This window comes from Benincasa hispida, chromosome 11 (genome assembly GCF_027475165.1).
Source record: "Benincasa hispida cultivar pf3 chromosome 11, pf3_genome.v1.1, whole genome shotgun sequence".
NCBI lineage: Eukaryota > Viridiplantae > Streptophyta > Magnoliopsida > Cucurbitales > Cucurbitaceae > Benincasa > Benincasa hispida.
The window spans coordinates 77076026-77101382 of record NC_143488.1 but is presented as its reverse complement, the minus strand read 5'-3'; the positions used below and the strand labels follow the sequence as shown (position 1 = coordinate 77101382).

At 34.3% G+C, this 25357-nt stretch overlaps 1 protein-coding gene across 50 annotated transcripts; it reads right to left on the bottom strand.

Annotated features, from left to right (window-relative positions):
- Nucleotides 1–17252: 17252 nt before the first annotated feature.
- LOC120091672 (large ribosomal subunit protein uL10x-like) lies at nt 17253–19809 on the bottom strand. Of its 50 annotated transcripts, none has more exons than XR_016524791.1 (7): nt 19524–19805; nt 18773–18848; nt 18567–18645; nt 18181–18252; nt 17878–18024; nt 17399–17794; nt 17253–17315 (listed from the first exon to the last, which is right to left on the bottom strand). XR_016524791.1 is itself a non-coding variant. In XM_039049777.2 (4 exons), exons 1-4 carry the CDS (start codon nt 19528–19530, stop codon nt 17879–17881), a joined length of 270 nt encoding a protein of 89 aa, XP_038905705.1. In that variant the 5' UTR covers nt 19531–19809; the 3' UTR covers nt 17253–17878. The 50 variants fall into 50 exon arrangements, 1 of the variants encoding a protein (XP_038905705.1); XR_016524790.1 differs by having other exon boundaries at nt 17878–17931; XR_016524794.1 differs by having other exon boundaries at nt 17878–17931; nt 18620–18645; nt 19524–19798.
- Nucleotides 19810–25357: the final 5548 nt, after the last annotated feature.

The window sequence follows — 25357 nt, the reverse complement described above, 5'->3', positions numbered from 1 at the left end:
AATTAGGGTTTTGAACACGTTGCAGTTGATCAATTCTGGAGAAGAGGAATTATACGTGAATATCGGATCTTCAAAGGTTAGTATTCTTCCCATCTCTTTTTTCTTTTTCAGAATGCATGTTGTAAATTTTAAATTGTTGATTAATGCATAATTATTGTTTCTGTATTTCCCTGTAAAATTGAATGATTCTGTAAAAACTTGGCTTTGGGATCGATCCTTGCTTCTACTCCGAACCTTCACCGGTTCCTTCAAGAAGAGCTTCTTATCATTGGTCTAGTTTAATGTGGGGCTACTCATTTCTAATAGAAGGAATCCACTACAGAATTGCTAACAAAAAATCAACAAAAATATTTTCAGACCCCTGGATCCCCAAAGAATCTTCCTTTAGGCCAATCTACATTGATAACCAATATTGAGATTTTTTTATAGCAGACTTTATAAATGAAAATGGAACATGGAATCATGAACTCCTAACTCAAGCAACAACAGAAGAAGATGTCAATCTAATCAAAGGAATTCCTATAAATTTAAACCTGGTGGATGGAATGATTTGGCACTATGACAAATATGGCTATTATATAGTGAAATCTAGATATAAGTGGTTCCAAAGATCTAGATGACAATGCAAAATGTAATCTTATCCGTCATAAACTTGTAACGACATAGATTTTATGCGATGATAAGTGATACTACTTCTAGATATGCGTTATTAACAAATGTTCTTGTGGTATGCTATGCGTTGTCACAAGTTTCCTTGCGTTGAAACCAAGTATAATTCCACTGCAAGTTTCTCAGAGTAATCCGAGGTCAAACACAGAGACTGTTTTAGGTTATTGCGTTATGCTTGTGATACCTGTGACCAGGGATTTTTTCAAATTAATAAAGTTCTTGTGTACAGGAATTTAAACATGCGATAATGTAAAGTAGAGCAGTAAAAATGCGTTAATAACATAAATTGCGTTAAAGTAACATGTGATAAAGTGAATCTAAGCTAAGATGATACAAGATACAAGATACAAGTTTCATGATACAAGATACTGAGGTCAAGGCTGGCTGTGAAGATTATGCAAAGATCGTGTAATGTGGTGACAAGTCTTATGTACGAAGCAGAAACAGAAAAGATAACTAATATAAACAGAGTAAGTTCCTTAATTGTGTTAAAGATATAAGTATTGTTCTGCTTTTCTCTTGGCGTACACCTCTCGGTGATCTACCACGTTCTCATATCTCTGTGGTGAAACATGGATGAACGTGATCAACGCAAGGTTGCTTCCACCTCTGGAAGTACTACTCGCTTTAGTTAACGCATTCTTCTAACCTTCTCTCGACAGATTAGAATGACATCTTCACTTCTGCTCTCGCAAGCGAATGTGTTGTCTAGCATGCCTTAGCTAAACGCATTTATCTCGTTAGCACAGATTAAGTTACTTGTTTAATCCATATTAATTACAAGGTATTAAGAAAACTTCATGGAGAAAACGATTAATGGAGGAACGGAAATGGACAGAAAAGTGGTAATGAAAGTGATCGAGACATTCAATAAAACTATTTAGCGTCTGATACGTGATTTGTGAATGAAGAGATTAAGAAGATGAAATACACTTGATGAAATAGAATTAGAAACAAATACAAATAAGCGCCAACGTCTTAGCGCCGATCTGGATGGAGATTTGCTTGCCAGTATGGATGAAGTGAACGAATGGATGAGCTTCCCTCTCAGGCTTGCTCAACCGGTAGCAGGGATCTAAGCACAGAGCTTCACGGCGGGGATCTGGCAGATTCACACTGAAACTCACCTCTCGGCCTTGTCTCTTCTCTTCCCTGATTTCTTCCGATCAATATTCAGCTTAGCCTTTCTCTCAATAATCCAGCAACAAATAGACCTCATATCAATTATACCTGTATCAAGTATATCTTCTTTGAATTTTATGGGGGTTTATAGGTGGAAAGCTTTGACTCTTGGCTTGTGGACCCCACTTCTTGTTATGGAAATTCCGAAGATGGAGGAATAAATATTCCTTTTGTTATGCAATCAGACTATCAAATCTGCACAACGGTTAGTTGTACACGTGTCACAATCCTTCCGTTTGCGTTGCTCAGCTGCGTCTTTCGATCGGTTGTTTTTATTACCACATGCGGTTGAAATTCAGCTCTGGATCGACTGTCGCATGTGCCGTCATTGCGTTAATTGTCTCTTCATTGTTGATTGACGGGCGCAATGTAACAGAGATGCGTTGTTCAGTTTCTCATTGAGTCTTGATCGCAAGCGGTGATTTGGTTTCCTGCAAAATAGAGTAAAACTATCCTCTTCTACCAACTTGACGATGTGAGTGGGTGTAATTGCGATAATTCATAATTATTGTATTTCTGAGCTAATTTTCATACAATCGACGCATATTCCTTCTCTTTTGGCCGCAATATCTAGATAAGGCAACATAAATAACTTGTATTTCTACAAGTTATCACTAGACTATGCAAATGCTCATCCAGTAGTAACAGTATGGAAATAGTATGGAAGAATGTGTGGAAACTTAAAATTCCTTAAAAAATCAAACACTTCATTTGGAGGGCCCTAAAGAATATTATTCCTACTAGAACCAACCTATTGAAAAAGGGATTAAACATTTTACTGATTTGTCTGCTTTGTTCAACCCATTAAGAAATCATTGATCATATTCTCTTCACTTGCTCGAAAGCATAAGAAATTTGACCTCAAATACTAAACCTTCCCCTAATTACTGAAAACTTTAATGAAAGTTTTATTGTTAGATGGTGTGCTTTGGTTGATAGTTGTTTGCTGGAAAAACAAGAATTAATAGCTATAACATGCTGGTCTTTTTGGAATGATTGAGATTTGCTCATCAACAAGAAAAGAATTCCCCAGCCCGAGTTTAAATGTAAATGGATCATCAATTACCATAACGAAATTATGGATGACTTTTTAAACAAAATGACACCCTAAAAAATCCATCAAATTAAACTCATCAAATAGAAAGCAATGTACCTCCTCCTACCGATGTTATTGTGCTTAACACTGATGTAACTTAGAGTTCTCCCCTTTCATCAACTGGTACTTCAGTTGTTTTTCGAAATTCACACGAAAAAATTATAGCTATGTGCGCCTTTCATTATGACAACAACTATGGTTCCCCATTTGCTGACCTTTGCAATCCTCGAAGGTCTGAAATTATCAACTTCATTGCAAATCTCCCATCTACAAGTTCAATCTGACTGCCTTCAATCGATCAATCTATTGAATGGTTCAGCATCTGTCCTAAATGAAATTAGTTGTTGGATAGAAACAATAAAATCTTTATCAACATCATTCAACAACATCTCCTTTCACTATATCAATAGAGAATGTAATATGGTAGTTGCAAAAAATTTGTTGTATATAGGTGTTTGGAAGAAAGATTTTTCACTAGGGTTAGCAAAAATCCCCGTGGGTTCTCACCCTGATTAGGACAGGAAATTCTTGGTTTGACCGGGGATGGGGTAAAACCGGGGATCCTAACCCTAGTGAAAAAAAATTCGAGGATGGATCTCCGTGAGGATCCGTTTCCCCGACAGGGAATCCCCGTCCCCGTTCCCACCTTCAATTGGTGGGGACGAGAGCAGGGATGGGGGGAATACCCACCGCGGAATGGGGAGTCCCCTCACCCCGCCCCAGCCCCGGCCCCGTTGCCAACCCTATTTTTTATCCCGTTTCATTCATCTGGCTAAAATAGATGTGAATTTCCATTATAGCCCATCGAAGAGTTAATAAAATAATCTTTGATTTTTTTTTTTTTAAATACGGTTTAGATTATTTATATAGTATAACCAAAAGGGTCCTAAGTTTGAATTTTGGCGGTAACATAAATGATGGATCTATTCGCTATTTTTTTATGTGGTGTTACTCCTTCCTCTCTCTTCATTTATTGCTAATTCTATATCTATTTAATGCATGAATATATAGGAAAATTGGAGGGAAAAGGGCATTAATTAGAGACATGAGTGAAAAGGGGGAAAAGAATCTAAGCTAATGTTGCCAAATATTCAACTCGAGATTTAAACAATAAATACATAATCTCCTTTGAAAGGTAAGATAAGATAAAATAATATACTTCAAATTAATATATTTAATATGATTTTGCTTCCTTTTTAAAAATCGTTCCACAAAAATCGAAACAACTTAAAGTGTAAAATGGAATAGATTGTATGACGACTTTAATAAGAAATTATTTTCATCATCTTGAGAACAATCGACCTTTCTACTTTTAGAAAATTTTAGAAACTTTCTCTTTAATAAAACTAAGTGATTGTAGCTTGTTTTTAGATAGGGCATAAGAAATGTTAAGATACTTTTCATGATCACAAACTACTTAGACCTTCATTAAGCTACCCAACGAGGATCGAAGCTCACTAGAAAACCTTTTACCAATGGCCTGTTTAGACCTTTTTTGCACTCTCCAGAAGGCGACAAATTTCAAAAAACTCATTAGTATTTACCTTAAAAAAGAAGAAGAAGATAATTATAACCTTTTAATCTCTAGGTTTTTAAGAATATGTGTGTGAGATCCATGAGTTTTCAAAATGTATATTTTTAGTTCATAAGTTTTCAAAATGTGCCTTTTTTAATCGCTAAGTTTTCAAAATGCAATTTTTTAGTCCACTAGTTTTCAAAAATAAGATTCAAAGATTCTTGTTCATTTTTTAAAATAATTATATGACATTTTAAATTAGAAAAAATAATTTTAGAGAGTACAAATATTTTTTTAGTTATTTTCTCTAATTTAAAATAATAAAGAAAAATACCTCATGGATCTTTCAAACATATTTTTGAAACCTTGGAGATAAAAAATATACCATACACAGGTTCTTAAAAATGTAGACACTTAAAAAGATATATTTTGAAAATTGAGAGACTAAACACACTCATTCTTTAATACTTAAGGACTAAAAAGGCAATCCTTCGTTTTAGTTATCTGCTTTCTCACAATGCTTTCAGAATTTATGCTAAATTTTGAAAACTAAAAAAAAAAAAAATCAAACTTTTTTTTCTTTAAGAATTTGACTTAGGTTTCAAATATTACCTTAAAGATGAGACCATTATAAGAAAATTTTAAGAAAAAAACATAATTTTAGAAAATCAACTACCAAACTTGTTATAAAAAAATGACAGAATAAGATTTTAAAGTTAGTTTTGCTTTCCATCTCCAAATGTTAAAATCGAATACTTAGACATTAAGAAGTTAGAATATAGTATCTCTTTATCCTTTTTGAAAGTATATAGTTCTGCAATACTTTATATCGTTAAAATATGTTTTGTTGTATATATTCTTTTCAATACGATATAATAAAGAAAGAGTGAAAATACAAAAATTTGAGTCGTAACAACCTACAAATACCTAACCATGGTATATGATCATATGATATGACAAATCTTTTCCAAGCCTTTGTTGGAGATTGAGTTAGATGTGTGATTTTTTAAAATATTCCCAACACTTATCCCTAAGATTTCTTTTTTCCTTAATTTAAACAGTGGCAATTCGGTGAATATGGAAACAACCGAGGGGCTGTTAGTAATTTGGCATCATGGTGACGACTTATGCTGGCGCCAACGCCCAACGGAGTGGCAAAATTTTAAATTGGTGAGAAAGACTTGCACGGCAACCAAGGGCTTGTTTGCAACTGCCTTTTGGAATTTTGTCTTCTAAATATGGAACATCTTTTTTTCTTTTCTTTTTTAATTTTTATTTTGATTCTTATAGATTTTAACCATTCAACTTAGCTTTTATATTTTGTTTTCTGTTTGTATTTGATTTTTTTATATATAGTCTTTTTATTTGAGACAAAGCATGTTATAAAGATCTATACTAAATTGTAGGTTAGTTTTTACTCTTAAAAATAGTTCAAAGTAAAGAAGGATGACGTTGTTAGGTCTCGAATCTGGATTTTGAATTTTGGTATGAAACTTGGGTTTGCACGTTAGGAAAGAAATACATATTACTAATTTACCTCGGTTGTAGTTGTACTATCAGCCAATTCAACTTCAGATCTTTCTAATTATTTATACACTTTGGATTCATAACTTAGAAATCTAATAATTTTTCCTACTATTCAATTTTTCTTAGTGAACATTAATAAGCCTATGGAATTGCAGTACTCTTTGAGTACAATTTATGTCAATTGTAACATATAATGGAACCTGAACAGGTCTTAGATTAATGAATAAGAAACTTTTGTACGAATTTTCTTTGTTCTTTAACAAGTTTATATGATATGACTTGAAACATCATCATTCAAATAACAAGTAAAAATAAGGAGAAGATAAGATTCAAACTATTCTTTAGATTATATTGGTTAGTAGAGTTTAAATTTGACCATTACTTTCTATTATTAATATGTTACTAGATTTGTTCTCTCTTTTTTTTCTCGATATTTGGAGGTCATTTTATCTCTCTAGAAGTAGATGTTTACAAAAACTAAGCCAAATTTAGTGAGAGAGAAAAAAAAACAATCATGAAAGTCAAATTCATGCATTTGTTGCAGGAAAAAATGGAAAATTTCAAGTTCTCTACATTTTATGACAAATTTAAAGGCTCCCTTCTCGGTAACATTTTGTTTTTTATTTTTTGGTTTTTAAAATTAAGGCTATAGACACTACTTCAATCTCCAAATTTTTCATTTGTTATCTACTTTTCATCAAAGGTTTAAAAAACCAAATCAGATTTTGAGAATTAAGAGAAGTAGTTTTTAGTTTTGGAATTTGACTAAGAATTATACCATTGTATTTATGAAATAAATCATTATAAGAAATGTAGATGAAATAGACTAAATTTTCAAAAATAAAGATCAAAAGTCAAATAAATGGTTACCAAACGAGATCTTAATGTTACTAATTTTTAAGCCTCGATAATATTTCTTGATTATCTTCCAAGAAAGAAAATTGATAGCTCAGCAACATAAACAATTAACTAACAACAGTGTTGAACAACAAACAATAACAGTGATAATTCAATGTACATGTGGTTTTGGTTAAATTGTTAATTAAATTGTGCACATCCATTATTCAATCTAATCAAATCTATTAGGTGAAACACTCAAATTCAATTATTATCCAAAACTTAACCAATCCCCATGAGGTTTTGTAAAAATATAGATTTTGAAATATTAGCCTTGGCCTCCAAGTAAAATATATACAAAGTTTCTTGTAAACTTGGACAACTAAAAGATTTTGACTCTCGTGGGCAAAAAATTAAGAGAGAAAAAAAACAAAGTTCATAATGTTTACCAATTTAACGATTGAATTCATAGATAGAGATAGAAAAACTCGTTAAAATAAAGTGAAATGGAACACTTAACCACATTATGTTTAGTAAAAGAAAAGGATTGAAATTTTCAAATATGTACTTAGCTCGACGATCATTGATGTAACCTTCCTCGCTCGAGATTGGAACCTTAAAGGTTCAATCCCTACGCCTATAATATACATACATACGCATGCATCTAAACTTTTGTTATACCAAATGAATTAAAGATTGTGCTTCAACTTCGAGATTAGAGGTTCGCATGTACGTATGCGAGCACGCATATACACTGAATATGATTACTTGTTTAACATTAAGTTTGAGTATTTTTTCATCTTCTCGCTATTTTCTTCGTGTTTAGAGAAAATCTATGAGATGAATTTCTTGCTACTATTGGTAGGATTTTAAGAGAATGCTTAGTTTATTTAGGAGGTTTTACACATAATAACTAAGAAAATGTCTAAATTTATGTCATTTTGAAATTAAATTGATAAAAATTATTAATTTAAAGTTTTAGTGAATAGAAATCTCAAAATTCAAACAACATATCATTTGGGAGTGAAATAATTTTAAACATCTGCCTCTTGATTGAGTACATATGACTAAATTAAGTGAATTACATTTTTTTTTTAATTTTTAAAAAATTTTACAATTGTATATCCAGAAAGTAAAATATCGATTTTTAGAATAGTAATTAATGTCTAATCTATTAGACTAGGAATTGGACAATTATGCATTAATTCTCTGTAAAATCCAAAACTTTGTTAATATAATCTTAAAGAATATAAGATCATAGCTTTATTCTGCGTGTATTAAGGAAATAAAAATGAAATAATATATATTTCCTTTTGGGGTTTTGCTTTAGTATATTCTCTTATCTTCAGAATCATTTTGCCACTGTCGTCAATGGAAAATTTGATATTTTGTAAATCAACTTTTTGTATGCCTTTTTGGTTTTGAATTTGTCTCTAGAACCTATTTAGTTGCCTTTATGATCTCCCCTAGTTTTGGCCGTACACAATTCTACCAGTCCCTTCTATTCTAGAAGTCTAGACATCACCACATTTCCTCACCTTTTGCCATGTGTTTAAGCCTTCACTGTAAAAATTTTGGATTTTAATATCGGTTGAAAAAAGTAAAATCGGATGTATAATATCGGTTTTGTAATTTTTTAAAAAGCGGATCTTTAATGTCGGTTTTAAACAGACATTGTAGGGGTACCTTTAATATCAGTTTTAAACCGACATTAAAGACCCGCTTAATTTATCCTCTCACTTTCTATTTTCCCCCCCACTTTTTTCCCTCTTCCCTTTTCACTCTCCCCCTATTTTCTTTTTCCTCTCATTCTCACACTTCCCTTTTCAGACCCTCTTCTTTCTCACTTCTCTCTTCCAAACTCTTGCCATTCGTTCGTTGACCATGGGTGAAGAGTCTGTCATGGTGTAGATCTGGCTTCCATGCAAGTCTGTTCGTCGTGCAATCCGAATCTGCTGCTCGTTCTATCGAAGCGTCACAGCCAACCCGGATCTGATCGTGGGTGAAGCTCGTTCTGTCAAAGCGCCACAACCCGGATCTGCTGCTCCCTCTTCAGTTATTTTTATGTCTTATACTCTTGGTTTGATGAATAAGCACCCAAACTTGATATGTTAATCATGTGTCTCCAGACCTGAAGTTCATATTCCCATGTGGTGTGTACCACCGTTCGGCATTCTTTTTTCCTCACTACGTGTCCCCAGATCTGCCGCTGTTCGTCTTTGTCCACTGCGCTGCCGTCCAGATCAATATGCCCTTCTTCTCTTTCCTCTCTTAAACTCACAACAATTTTTGTTCTTATGTGTACGCCTCTCAACTGTTTGTGTAAATGTCTCGATGAAAGGTGTTGGGTAGACGATCGTGTAGCAAATGAGCAGCACTACACGATGAAGTAGACGATCGTCTAGTAAGTGAGCAACGCTACACGATGAGGTAGGCGATCGTGTAGGCGGGCGTTGGACGATCGTGTAGCAATGCAGGGAGCTAACTGATGAGGTAGGCGATCGTGTAGACAGGCGCTGGATGATCGTGTAGCAATGTGAGGAGCTAAACGATGAGGTAGACGATCGTATAGCAGATGCGTGGAGCTAAGCAATGCGCTAGACGATCATGTAGATATGCGCACGACGTTAAACGATGAGGAGTGACGCGCTAGACGATCGGGTTATATGATAGGAAAAGTACTACACGATCAGTGTAAGCGCTAGACGATAAGCGTTGAAGCTGGACGATAGCGCTAGATGATAGCGTTGAGCATTAAAGCGATGCTTGGGCGCTAAGTGATAGACTACACGATGGCGCTACGCGATGGGCGTGAGCGCTAGACGATGAGCAGACGTGCTACACGATAGGCGAAATACTAAGCAATAGGCGATGACATTAAGCGATAGGTGGATGTATTAGATGATAAGGCGTCAGCGCTAAACGATCGGCGCGGTAGCTAAACGATAGGCTATGCGCGAGATCGTTGAGAGCGAGGTCGTTTACTAAACGATTAAGCTACACGATAGGCTGCTGGAGTTAAGCGATAGATGCAGGAACTAAACAATGGAAGCTAGTGCAACCAGAGAAGCAATCCTTTTGTAACGACCCGAGTTCATGAGGGGTACATGAATGAAACGGTATCACATCCAAATGAGAGGGATCCTAAGGACATGAAAGTAGGATTAAGAAAGGCTTAAAAGAGTTGAAAGTTACTACCTATACCAACAAGGTACACTTTCCTTTTCAATGGCTCAATCGTAAGAACTCCAAAATTAACCGTTCTTAGCTTGGAACAATCCTATGTTGGGTGATCTCATGGGAAGTTTTCTAGGATGCATGTGAGTGAGGACAAAGCATGCCGAAAGGATCCGTGTTGGTTTGTGGGGGACAACTTTCACTTCTAAAAAGAGGTCATAGGGGGATGTCGGGGCCATCAAGGGCCAAATCCTGGGCTGAAGCCTGGGCCTAGGGCGTTACACCTTTTCAAATACTCTGAGCAGAGAGACCGCCTGAAGGTATGTGCATAATTGAGAGCATGTAGATAAATATGTTTTTATTTGTTGAGGCTACCGTTGGCTGTTAAAGCAACCTTTGAAGACTATGGAATTGGATGCATTCCCTTTAAATGTGAATTTGGTAAAGATTCTATTTTATATACATAGTCTCTTGTTGCTTTAGGAGATAGCTGCATGTATAACGTCTTTGAGTTGTTTTGGAAGTTGTGCTCTACATATGAATATTTACTAGAGTCTCTGCTATATTATGGAAGTTATAGATTCTCCTAGAGTAAAATGCATTTTGATTGGCTTGAGAACATGTGTATTATGCTAATTAAATACTCTAAAAGAATGTTTGACTCACAGTTTTAATAAGTTTTAGTTGATGAGTCTAACTTTATCGTTATGCTACCGAAAATTTTTCATTGTCTTTGTATCTCATATCTAGGTAACCAAGTTTCTCTTCTTCAAGATCTTGAAAAAGAAGATTTTCTCATTTATTCAACTATTGAGTTTTCTTATTTTGCAGGTGCAACAAAGGAGTAAAGATTTGGTATCGTAACCTCTTTATGCTTTTTTCATGGGGAACTCTAGATCCAACACATTCACTACAAGAATTTTGCCTTGAATGTACCATTTATACACATTCCCAATAAACACGGTTAGTTGAATATGAATTCTGATCACATTTTCATTTTCAATCCTTTGTCTTAAACCTTTTTATTTGTGATCCTTTGAACAATAGTGGTCAGACAAAGATGCCTATAACCAGACACTGCTGAAGCTGGGGGGGTCTATTCAAGAAGAATTATGAAGGGATCCATACTTACCAAGTGGAGAAGGACAGTAAACTCATAACGTTTGTAAAATCATAATGTTTGTATTACTTGTAATTTGTGTTTTCAAGGGCTGAATTATTATACGGCCTTTTAAATTATAATTTTATAGCAGAATTTGCGGATTAAATGTATAGATTTGCAATCCATACATAAATAATATGTCATAGCCATAGTGTTCAATGATGATGTGTCATGTTATACTTTTTGACTGAAAAAATGGATTAGGCAACGAAATTTTAAAAAACAGACAATAATTGATAAAACGGACAGATTCTGGGCTTCAATGTCAGTTTAAAGGGCTTCATTTGATTATTGGGCTTCAATTGCAACCGACATTAAAGGGCTTTAGTGTCCAACCGACATTAAAGCCCTTTAATGTCGGTTGCAAATTTCATTAAAGGGCTTCAACCGACATTAAAGACAGTGTTATTAAAGCCCTAAAACCGACATTAAAGACAACCGACATTAAAGGGCTTTAATAATACTATATTTAATGTCGGTTGTCAACTGACATTAAAGTCCTTTAATGTCGATTTAAAACTGACATTAAAGTCCAAAATTCTTCTATTGCTTTTTAGAATGACTTAAAAACATGTTTTTTAAAAATTCATTTTCATTTAAACATTTTTTTAAATAAAAATCCTTTAAAATAAAAATACACGTGATTTATTAACGTCAAGTTATTATAAAGGAAAACTATAAAATACTATGAACTATAGTAACGTAAAATTAATTGTCATCGGAGTTGGTCATATAGGGTGGTTGATAGAGTTGGCTGTCAATTGCGATGGTCGGGGTTGGACAGCAGTGTTGGTTGGAGATTGTTGGTGGCAGTTGCCAAAAGTGGTGGTGGAAGGATAGTCAGCGGTGGTCGTTGAAGTGGGGTTGACGTTGGTCAATTGCAGTTGCTGGAGGTTGTGGTTGGAGTTTACTGGCGGCGGTAGCCATAATTGACTAGTGGTGGTTGTTGAAAAACACCTAGTGGTTTGATCGTCGGAGTTGGCTGCCAATGATGATTATTGGAGTAAGTTGTCGGTGGTAGCCATGACAGTATAGTAGAAGTGAGAAATTAGGGAGAGGTTAATCATTAAACACTCAAAATTTGTTTTTTTAAAAATTGGTTTCAAGTGTTTATTCTAAACTAACTTATTTTATAAACTCAATTATTAAAAAAAAATTGAGTGTGTTAAAAATGACAAGTTATTTAAGGGGTTTAAGTTAATAGAAATTATGTAAATATGGCTAATGGTATTTAGGTAAATAAAGGATGATGGCAATTTTGTAAATAACTCAATCTTCATTATTTTAGGGCTTCCACCGTCAGATTAAAAGAAGAAAGAAAATTTGTGCGCAGCCGTAATATACATAATGTAGTGATGAAAACCCTAAAGCACGGAAGAAAAGGAACCAAACTCGAAGTTGATTTAGGAATTCTAAAACATCAACATTGAGAAAAGCCAGAAAAACACAGACCAAAAAAATTAAATACAACCTACTCTATTATTCCTAGGTTAGCATGCTTAAAAATTTTATAGAGAAAAAAAAAAGGAAGGAATTCTTACTTTCATTGAAGACTCGATTGAAAATCATAAATTTTTTGGAATTCCATGAACACTACCAAACCTTCCTATCCTTTGAGAAACCTTGAGGGTTGGTTTGTGAGAACCAGAAATTAATTGGGAAGTTGATGGAATTTTTTTTTTTGTTATGAAGGCAAAAAACACATGAAATTAAAACCAAACATATACATTAAAGATTTGAGCCCAACGAATTCACGTTGTCTCCTTAAGACAAATTTACGCACCCTAGTGCCTGAGTTTAGAGAGTAATTGCCTCCCAAGATAGAACAGATCACCTTTCGTATGGATGTAGCACCCCATCCACAAGATCAACGAACTAAACTTTGTAGATATACCGAACTTGCACAGCTTTATAAAAGGGAAGGAAAGTTTTATGAGAGAAGAAATGCTTATGGAAAAAGTTAAGAAAACAACTTGAAGAAATGACATATTTATAGACTAATTCATTGTCATTCGAATAGTCATGTCCTTTTTTCAATTTGATTATTTATGAAAGAAGGCAACCATTTATCAAAGAATACAACTTATGGAATTGAAAAGATGTAACCTTACATGAAGAGTTATATACCATTTATTCCAACATTTTTCTAGAGAGAAAAAGGATGTTCATAGAACGTTTCTATGTAGATCACACTTGCAACAACCTGAAAATTTGCAGGAGTTTTATCAAAGGAGAAAGAGAGTGAAACGTAGGAGTCATCCCACATTTTTGTTAACTCCCTACGTGGAGTTAATTTTTAATATAAAATTAAATTAAATAAATAATGAATTTAATAATGAATTAAATCTTATTTGATTAATGATTTCATTTAGATCATATTTAAATGAAACATCTCTCACATAATCTATAGTTTTCATTTAATTAATTTAACTAAATCAAATCAAATCAAATTAAATAAAAAAATTATTTGATTCTCCCATTAAATAATTACCCAATTAAATATCAAATATTTAATTTAACCTACAAATGAATCATATTCAGTTGTATTTTTCTCATAACCTATAGTTTTAATGTGCATCAAATACACATTAATTTCAATCTATAGTTTTATTATGAATCTAATTCCTTTTAAAATAATAATTTGAACTCTTTCAAATATTTAATTCTTTCATAAATTAATTTTAAATTATATCCAAAATTAAATTTATATTATAAAGTTTAATTAAAATATAAACTTTATATTACAATGTATCATTATACATTATATTATTTCCCTAAGTAAAATTGACATTTCAAACTCTATTCAATATATAATTACCTCAACTCCTTTTTACCAGTTAGGAAGAGGACCTCATAGACAAAGAAGCTCTAACGATATGAGATTAATTGACTAAACTCATTAACCAAATTGATCCCTATAGACTCCTTAGGTAGTATCTTAAACATTGATCCTTGTATGTGTTCACATAGAGTCCAAGACTCATAAGACAGCCTAGGATGTTAGTTTATTGGATTTAGGGTAATTAAGACAACACACATACAAAACAATCAATAACACTTATTGAAATAACATCGATAACTCTTTATTAATGACAACCAATTATTTACATTTACTATTTACGAGTTTTAGAGCATAAAACCCAACAAACTCCAACTTGAACTAAAATTCTAGTCAGTGGGATGTACATAATATCAAAACCAAAAACAACAGGAATGGTAAATAAATACAATAAATTAGGACATCCATATACTCATTACACATCTCCTCTTTGCCCTAGATTATACAATGTACATGTCTCGCAGAGCTAGATTCTCTAGATGACTCTCAAATACTTTAGTCGTGAGAGCCTTCGTAAATGGATCGACACTGTTATACTCCAAAGTGATATTTGTGATGATCACATCTTCTCGTTGTACAATCTCCCATATTAGGTGATATTTCCTCTCAATATGTTTTCCTCGTTTGTGGTTGCGAGGCTGTTTAGAGTTGGCAACCGCCCCACTGTTGTCACAGTATAAGGTAATAGGCAAGTCCATATTTGGAACCACTTCCAAATCACTTAGGAACTTCCTAAGCTAAACTGCTTCTTTGATGCTTCACAAGCAGCTACATATTCAGCCTCCATAGTGGAGTATACAATGCATCCTTGCTTGATGCAACGCCATACTACAGCTCTCTCGTTGAGGATGAACACTGATCCTGACGTGAATTTCCTAGAATCCTTGTTAGTTTAAAAATCAGAGTTGGTGTATCTCGTAAGGAACAAGTCCTTAGCTCCATATACCAACATGTAGTCCCTTGTTCTCTTAAGATACTTAAGGATGTTTTTAACTGCAGTTCAGTGGTCTAACTCTGGATTGAACTAGCACTTACTGACTATTCTCACTGCATAATAAATGTCTGGTCTAGTGTAGAGCACATCATACATTAAGTTACCCACAACTGAGGCATATGGATATATCCTCAATTTCTTGAGGCATCTTAGGACATTGTTCCTTAGACAAGTGAATCCCATGCTGGAGGTAATAAACCCTTCTTAGAGTTCCACATCAAATATCAAGTTAACAATTTGTCGATATAAGTTGCTTGAGACAGAGCCAACATTCTGTTATTGTGATCCCTAGTAATTTGGATCCCAAGTACATACTGTGCTTCCCCCAAATCTTTCATTTTGAATTGGATTGCCAACCATTTCTTAATATCAGTAAGGCACCCTACATCATTCCCAATGATTAGAATACTGTCCACATAAAGTACCAAGAAAGCTTTTTTACCGTTAGATGATTTTCTTGTAAACACAAGGTTCATCAACGTTCTGATAAAAACCAAAAGATTTGATCGTAGTATCAAATCTAATGTTCCAAGTTCTAGATGTCTGCTTCAACCCATAAATGGATCGATTAAGCTTGCAAACTTTTTTGCTCATGACCTTGGACTATGAACCCCTCAGCCTATGACATAAAGATGCTCTCTTCAAGATTGCCATTAAAAAGGCAGTCTTGACATCCATTTGTCATATCTCATAGCCATAATATATGTCTATGAATAAGAGAATTCCTATAGACTTAAGCATAGCAATAGGGGAAAAACTTTCCTCATAGTTAACCCCTTCCCTCTAGGTATAACCCTTTATTACAAGTCTAGTTTTGAAGATCTGTATCATTCCCACTACATCTCTCTTTCTCTTATAGATCCATTTGCACACTATGTATTTGATCCCTTCAGGTGAATCTACAAGTTACCATACTGAATTGAAGTACATAGACTCCATTTCAAGGTCCATGGCTTTCACCCATTTATACCCTTTGTCTATGTCATTCATTGCCTGCTTATAGGATAATGGATCCTCAATGCTATCATCTGGTATGACAACCTGAGTATTAGTTAAACCCAAGTAACAGTCAGGTTGCAATTTAATCCTCCCACTATGTCGAGGCACTATCAACAATTGAGAAGGATGAGACTGATCTCTGAAGTGTTAGTTTCTTCATTAATTCTTGATGAAGGACCATCGACATCAATAACCCTTTTTTATTCTTCAATAGTTTCATTTAATACTAGTTTGCTCCATGGTTTATGATCTCTCATGTGGTCTTTCAAGAATGTAGCATTTTTCGATACAAACACCTTATTTCTTTTAGGGTCATATAACATACCACTTCTTTTTTCCTTAGAGTAACCAACAAATTGGCATAACCTTGAATGAACTTCCAATTTCTTAGGATTTTTCACTAACCACTGCTACAAAAACAATGTTTCTTGACTTTTTTAAATATCAAGTGTCACTTTTCTCGATGTTTTAAAAAAATCAAGGAATCCACTATCAATAATGTCGATGTTCTCAACTAGGAAAAATGTAAAAAACAATGACACTTCAAAATTTTGAAATGTCAAGGATATTGACGTTCTTGACAAATAAAAAACTTCAAGAACATTTTCACTTGATATGTGAAAAATGTCAAGATATACTTGATACTGAAAAAATGTCAAAAATATAAGTGTTCTAGACAGGAATAAAATGTCAAATGCAAGACTTCTTAAAAATTCACTTATCAAATATATTTTTATCTCGACACGTTTAACTCGTCAAGTGTGTTTGTGATTTTTTTTAAAAGATTAATATGGATGTTTAGCTCTAAATTGTTCTTGTATTTTAATCCAACAATCACATATGATATATTATGAAAAATATCTATCAAAACAAATAAACAACCAAACACGTTTTGAAACTAATGAACTAAAATTTTCTCCAATATGACAAAAGACAACATTCTTCAACATTGTCGTTATAAAACTTTACAACTCCATGAAGGATTTTCTAAGTGAACTAAAAGAATATGGACAAACCCACATGGACACTTTCAAAAGAATATAAGGAACATAATTCTAACGGTCAACCCAATATGAACAGTTTCAAAACTACAATTACCCTCCCCCCTTCCCTCCCGACATATATGAAAAACTCCAAAAAATATTGCAACTATATGAATATGAAGTAAATCCAGAAATTGATCAGTTGGAACAATACACATTCAAAATGACCAAATTGTACGAGCACCTACGATCACATATAGCAACCCAAAAATTCAGCCAACTCAACTTGTACCTTGTCTAACTTGATTTGTGAGTACGAGTTCCTTGTATCAATCTATAAACATAAAAGCTAAATATTACAATGAGTTCTACTTTTCCCTATGCTATTTGAAATGTCGAAATAGTTTGATAACATACCAAGTCTAAGATGAAAATGCTTCTTTTGGTCACAATATCCCTCATATACTTCATGATGTAGTATCTACATTCAGTGCTCCCAACTTAGGACACTAGAGTAAAAAAACCTATAAATAATAATGAAGCAATCCTTACACACTAGATGTCTACTTAATATGATGAATAAGTAGTCATTGTTTATACTTGCCTTTACCGTTGACCAAAAACATGATGAAAACTCCAATTTGTGAGTCTAAAAATTTCAAAATACAAAAGGTCCTATCTTTCTAGCTTACAAATTAATCAAACAAAGTTGAAACTCATGTCATGATTAGACTTCTTAGTGGGCTCTTCCTTTTTCTTCTCAACAACTATTGCAACAGACACAACCACAACGACAACAAACTTGCTCGAATCCTGTACTAAGTATAAGAGAAGCAATTGGTTATTTGTTAGCCACAACAGCAAGAAAACTTAGTAAAATGTGGGTGGCAACAAACCTCAAGATACTCTTTTAGCTTTCTCAACTTGAGGGAAGGAATAGTCAATAGCAACTGCAACAACAAGAAGGTTTTTGTATGCATTGATGAGCATGTGTGGTGCAACAACCAAAGTTGGGTATGAGATGACCAATGAAAGGGATGAAACTGTACATGAAAATAATATATCTACATATTAATTATATTGGTCCTACATTGCTCATGATCCTTAATTTCAAGAAAGCATATTACAAATCATCACCATAAGAAGTCAGAATCAATATGTAAATTCCTGAAAAATTTTGAAACAATATCTTGACATACCTATTATATGCCAAATAAGCGTCCCCCAATTATTCTTGCAACCATGTTTCTCACTTTCCGTACACATACCACCTACAAGTAGCAAGGAGAAGAAAACTGATGTAAACAAAAATCATGATTCAAAAGAAATGGCTAATAAATTTTAAAGTAAATTAGCATATGAATCTCCAAAAAAAAACTTGGCATTTGGGCTTATAAGATAATAAGAATACAGTCTGAAGTACTGGACTTAGACGATTCTAACTGAGACATTTTGAACTTATAATTCACAGATGATGATATTTCTAGGATGAGATGCCATAAATGAAAATTATAAACAAAGAGATATATTTCATAAATGGAAATTATAAACATAGAAATATATGCAAACATAGCATGTCTCTTACCTACTTATTCATTACTAGAGCGTAAAACTCAATGACAAAGATAAGTTACCTACTCGTTCATTTCTAGACCTTTAGGAACCTACCATGCAAGCAAAAAGATTAAGTGAGGAAATAGACAAATTAAGAGAAAATAAGATAGAAAATAAGACTAAGTACGATAAAGAAAATTACAATAGCTACGTCACATTTCAACATTGTTGGAATACCTTCTAGCAATCCCAGTATCATTTTGTTTTTGCCTAAAATATGTCCTGTTGGAAAGCCCTTCCTTAATATTAGAAACTACATAAATGAAACAAACTATAAATTTCCATCCAATGGCTTCTTCATTCATTAGAGCCAATGATAATAGAAGGCGTTCATGAATTCAATAAAAATCAAAGATGGCTAACATTTTATCCGGATGCAAAGAACATTAGAATGTATAAAAATGAAGAGTAGTTTAAGTTGTATAAGGATCTGTTTTATTTATATGGATTTGCTAATTCTTTCATTTTAGATAACCAAAAATCTAATTTTTAGTAAGGGGGTTGGCTGAAAAATGAAGCAAATAAAAAAGAATGAAGGAATGAAAGGGAGTTGGATTTTGTTTGCTTGTGAACATGGGGAGGAAGAGGAAGAAGATTTTGTCAGAAACTTTGGTTTTGAGATTTGGAAGAAATGATTTTGGGTTTGACTTGAATATTTGGTAATGATAAATCTTTTATGTTTGAAGATTTGCTTCAAATCACTTGGGACCATTTAAACAAAAACTCTCTTGTTCTTCCCACTTTTGATTCTTGAATCAAACCTACCATTTGGACAGTACGGTCCGTTGTTCTGTTTCTCTAAAAACCTATCACCATGGTCACTGCTTATGATTACCCCTTCGCACTCCATTTTCCAATGATATTGCTTTGGTTGACGATTTGGCTGCCATAGTAGTGCACGATAAAGCAGAGGAGGAAGAGAAATTACCAGACATCGCTAGGGCTTCTTCGATCTTGGAGGCACGGTGAAGAAGACAAGCTAGAAAAATTACGAGGGCTTGTTCGATCTTCCAGCAACCACATGGCGACGACGATGAGTGTAGAAACGGTGCGATCGTGACCTGGGAGATGAGAAGCGAGATGGTTGAAGGGGAAAAGGTGAGATGGTCCAAGCGAAAAAGGTGAGATGGTCCAAGGAGAGAAAAATTGCTAGGGTTTCGTTTGAGAGGGAGAAAGTGCAACAAGCGGTAGGAACTCGCTCCTAAAAATGAATCCTAAAACTCATTTTTTACATGTCAAATATTCTGTCAGTGAAAAAATATCCGAAAAATCTTTTTTTTTTTACATTTTCTTTGACGTTTTTCTTTAAAAATAACCGATTAACATTTTTCATAAAAAGTCAAATATTTAAAATTGCAAACGTCAAGAAATGTATTTTTTCTAGTAGTGAGCAAATATGTAGGACAACCCCGAATTCTGATGTAACATAAACTAGGTTTACGCCTCCTCCATAACTCGAAAGGTGTTTGATAAACACTCTATGAAGGAACATTATTCAAGATATAAACTGCAGTCTCTACTACGGCCCCAAAACGAGCTAGGCAATTGAGCATAATTCATCATAAAATGAACCATGTCTAACAAGGTTCTATTTCTCCTTTATGATACATCGTTCTGCTGAGGTGTACCAGGTGTTGAAAGTTGGGATTGGATTCCATATTCTATCATATAGTTTTTGAATACTAAATCCATGTACTCCCCACTCCGACCCAATCGAAGTGTTTTAATCATTTTACCTAACAGGTTTTCAACTTCAGCTTTATACTCTTTGAACTTTTCAAGGGCTTCAGACTTATGTTCCATTAGGTATAAGTAACCATACCTTGAATAATCATCTATGAAAGAGATGAAGTATTCGTACCCTCCTCGAGCTTTTCAGCGTAGCCGTGCTACATACTTCGACGGACTAACATCGCACGCCTGGGCTGAGTGCAGCGTTGCTACACTCGCCAAGCGTAGCTACATTGTGACCTGATTGGCTTAAATCAACCTAGCCGCCCACACTTCAGAGACATGATTTGAAGTAGATTTTTCTAGGCTTTTCATCCTCTCCATATTTCTTCTTCCTCGCTCAATTAAGATCTTTCTAGATAATTATTTTGTTTATTCAAGCATGTATAAAGGCTAAGATACTATTGTCTAGCTCGGGATTTATGATTTATCTCTTGATTCATTACCTCATGAGATTATGAATATTGGTTGATTTGTAATTTTGACGGTTTATTGAATTTTCTTTTTGCTCCTATTTAATTGATTAAATGTGTTTGAGATAATCTGACAAATTGGTCAATCATGTTTAATTCACAGTTATAGATTTACACCTAATATGTAATTGTTAGGTTCTTAGATCGCCAAGTAACGGAAATTAAGTTAGAGTTGTATATTAATTTTGCTTTTCCAATCGAATAACATTCTTTTATCTAACTTAGGAGAAATTTGCATCAAATACTTAATTAGGTTATTCCTAGTTATTTCGTTCATCTTAGAAATTTCCCTAGACCGTAATGTTAATTAGTTTGCATGTTTACATGGCTTTTCCCCTAGGCATAAGAATTAATTTAATTAATTGGACTTCTTTCTAACTTTTGGCTAAGTTAAAACCAATTTAATTGCAAGGAACTTTTCTGATTAATCAATGATTTAGTAGCAAATTAGAAATAAATTCGATTTACCCTAAGCTAGGCTTTGTTTCATTGATAGTTTCTATTTAATAAGCATCAAATTTGTGTTGTATCGTTATTGTTTTTAATTAACTTTCTCACAATCGAAACCAATTCATCAAAACCCCCTTGGTTACCAACAACAAGTAATTTGGTGGAAAAATCGACTGGCACTCTGAGGATCGACCCATTACTACCTTCATACTATGAAATTAGAGTAGAAAGCAAAACTATTATTTGGTCTAATCGAAAGTCTTGTCAACTTTTCGGTTTGCCTAATTGGTGTTGTTGTTAGGGAGCCTTTATATTTTTCCTTGAAAAATTTCTTGTTTCTTGCTTGCTCTTTTATTTTCACTTTGTTGTATGACCTGCTCCTCTTGGTGAAGGATCTCTTATCGAAGAGTTCCATGAGCACGTTCGGATCGCTCCGATCTCACCGTGACCGAAATACATATTATACATTCAAACGCACAGTTATGCAAATAAACAGTCAATTAAAGGCATGCTTTGAACAAAAATAAACGAGGGAGAGAGTTGCCATACCAGTTGAAGACGTTATTCAAACTTCGGAATTCAATGCAGCGGAAAACTCTACCTGATCAACCAACGCCCAAACAACCGCAAACTCATGAACGCAACGAGGACGATACCACCAGAAAAGAGCCCCAGGTATTCTCGGAGTGAGAACCCAAAGTGTGGTCTTTGGTGAATTTGGTAGAGGAAGGAGGAAGACCAGATCGTGTAGGCGATAAGCAAGTGGGAGGGAAAAAGGTGCTATCGTATAGCATGATGCTTATCGTTTAGGAGAAACTACACGATCGTGTAAGTTTTACTGAACGATCGTTTAGGAAAAGATATACGATCGTTTAGCAAACTCGGCACATTATACGATCATTTAGGGAAGCTATCCGATCGTGTAGGAACTAGTGTGCGATCGTTTAGGCAGAGAGTGACTATCGTATAGGCTCTCGAAATACTTAAGCGATCGATTACTTTTCACCAGCGCAATCTCTTTATTTCTTTTCGGACGATTTGATGAACGATTCAAAAATGAAAACAATTTTCATTTTAATTCATTGGTTACAATAACCGACTCTGCCCCACTAACCCACGTCCAAATGTGAAAATTAACTTAATTATCATATAATTAACCAACTAAAATATTAATAAATATAATCATATTATATTTTTACCCTATAGTTTGATATCACATATCTACTATAGTATTTTCTCCTCTACTTGATATAAATCATATTTATATCTAATTTCCTCCAAAATATTGTATCTCATACATTTAGCCAATTATATCATATATAATTAACTAGTCCAATTTTATCATATATAATCAAACTTCCTCTTGTCAATTTGAATATTTTAAATGAACTCAAACACTGGTTCTCAACTTTATCCAAGCTACACAGGGGACCTAATGAACCTATGGCTCAAAGCTCCAACGGTCCGTGAATAGCTGACTAAACTCTTTGGCCACGAGATCCACTATTCGTTAATTGTCAAGCATTCCACTAAAGACCAACAACTAAACTCTTCTTAAAACAGATATATTTCTGTGTCCATCGGATATAACCAATCATGAGTAAGATGAACCTTCACAGATTCTCGTAAGTACAGCTGGGCCAAATTACCATTTTGCCCTTGTAGTTACATCTCACTCCTTAAGTACCACTTATTCCTCTAATGAACAATACAACATAGTCCAACTATGTGTGAACACCTCTCGGGCTAAGTGAAGGTGTGTGACGCTACATCGTTCAAGCTCTGGAATCAACCCTTAAGGGAGTTATCTATCTACTTACTTTTGCCTCGAGGAAGGAGTGAATTTCATCTTGTGTAGCTAAGTTCCCAACTCCCAAATCAGACGAATCCCCAAAATGGTAGGTTTAAATTGGCGACCTGGCCACTCGCACCCATACAAATTAAAAGACTGCCCTCAATGGCAGGAGTTCCCAACTCACTCAGGATTGAGGTCATGTTACCTATGGTCATCCTAGTGAAGTGAAGTCTCTATCATGAACGATATTATATAACAAGACGTTAACACTTTGTGGCCAGGTCTTATACAAACTCTTTGCATAGGATGTCCTCGCTCGCATGTCCTCAACACGAATGATCAGGATCAGACCATCGCTCGCAGTATAATAACGTTGTGCTTTACGCTATAGACTCGAGAGCTCCTTTTATGAAAGCATCGCTATGTTGCATCAAGTGTAGCAACGCTACGTACTCCAACGGACTAACATTGTGCACCTGGAGATGATAATTTTTGTGAAGCCTTCATAAACGGATCAGCAACAATTTTCTTCGAAGCAATCTTTATGACGATCATATCTCCCCGTTGCACAATCTTCTGTATGAGATGATACTTGTGATTTATATGCTTTCCTCTTTTGTACCTTCGAGGCTCCTTGGAGTTTTCCATAACACCACTATTATCACAATATAGGGTGGTGGGTATCGACATGTTAAGAACTACTTCCAGGTCTTTCAAGAACTTTCTGCTGGAATGTACCATCACGCAGCGGAAGTGACCAGGATCCATAAGCACTCTAATTCATTAGTTTTGGCAGAGATGAAAGAATGCTTCAAAAGAAATAAATGGGTTTCGTGACATACCTTTGTAGAACTTCCTCAAAGCTTGAATCCAGCTACAAATCTTCTCCGAATCTTGATGTATACCACCCCAAGATCTTCCTTACTATCCTCTTAATGCTCTTGATTGAGTTGTGGGACTCAAAATAATCCTGAATTAAGGGAAGTTGGAGAATACTCATAGCAACAACCTAAATGAAGAACACCATTCTTCCCACGAATTTTTCAGAGAAATTCTTTCGGTTGTATTGTCTCAAAATAACTCCAATCTCTTCAATATATTGCATACTATCATGCAATAAGAATATCTGTATGAGATGCAGCTCATGCTTGGAGTAAATGAAGACCAAGTTGATGGGTTTAGTCTGAGCAACTTGAAGAAGTAATGGAAAATGCTTATTTTCCATTTTTGTGTTTTTTTTATTTTTCTAACTTTTATAAATTGATTTCATAAATCAATTTATTTTATAAAATTGAAAATATTATTAATTTTACAAAATTAATTTCATAAATTAATTTTCTCAATAAATTAATAAATAATTATTTAAACAATTTAAATAATTCTAATTAATTTAATATTAAATTAATTTTTACACAATTCCATCTTCAAATATTTAAATCATATTTAAATATTATTTCTTCAATTTCGTTTAATTCTAATTTGAACATTCCAAATTAACATATCATGCTATTCTAGAGCTAATCCATTTACGAGCTAGTAGGGGGACCTCGCAGACCTACAGATCATGGGCTCCAACGATCCGAGATTAATCGGCTATACTCATTAGACCGAACTAACCCCATTTGTTAACTAATGGGTGATTCCACTAAAGCCCATAGCTAACTCCCCTCACTATAGATATATTATGTCCACTCGATATAAGCATGATTAGTAAGTTAACCCTTCACAGATTGTTCGTAATAATGGCTGGGTCGAATCTTTGTTTTACCCCCAAAATTATCTCTTGTTCCTTAAGTCCCACCGATCCTCTAATGAACAATTGATTTGTGATCTAATCAATAAATCGAATCCCTCTCGGGCCAATAAGAGGGTGAGGCCTTTTGTTCAAGACTTAGAATCAACACTTGAAGGGAACAACATCTCTACTAACCCTAATCGGGTCGGAGTGAATTCCGTCTTGCACCCTATGTCCCCAGCTATTCGTCCGATTTTATCCCCAAAATGGGAGGCTTATTGAGCAGAGATGTTGGTCTACTCTCACTGTTTGCAGATCAAAGGATAATCCCGAAGAAACAGGAGTTCATAGTTAGCTCTGGATTAAGGTCAAGTTACCTAGGTTTTCGGTTTGAAATAGTCAGTCTTAATAGTAAACAACGTTATAATGTAAGAATGATTGGTTTTGTGGTCGATCTTGCACAAAACTCATTTGCACAGAATGCCCCCACTCCTCATGTCATAACATGCACGAATTAGGATCACTTCGTATGTAGCACTTTACAACTCTTTATAACAACTATAGAGTAGGCCGCATCC

Coding starts and splice junctions, on each gene's coding strand:
- LOC120091672 (XM_039049777.2), bottom strand. Junction 18,253..18,772: donor GATACTGGGATTGCTAGAAG/GTATTCCAACAA, acceptor TGCTACTTGTAG/GTGGTATGTGTACGGAAAGT. Junction 18,025..18,180: donor GCTTATTTGGCATATAATAG/GTATGTCAAGAT, acceptor TTTCATGTACAG/TTTCATCCCTTTCATTGGTC.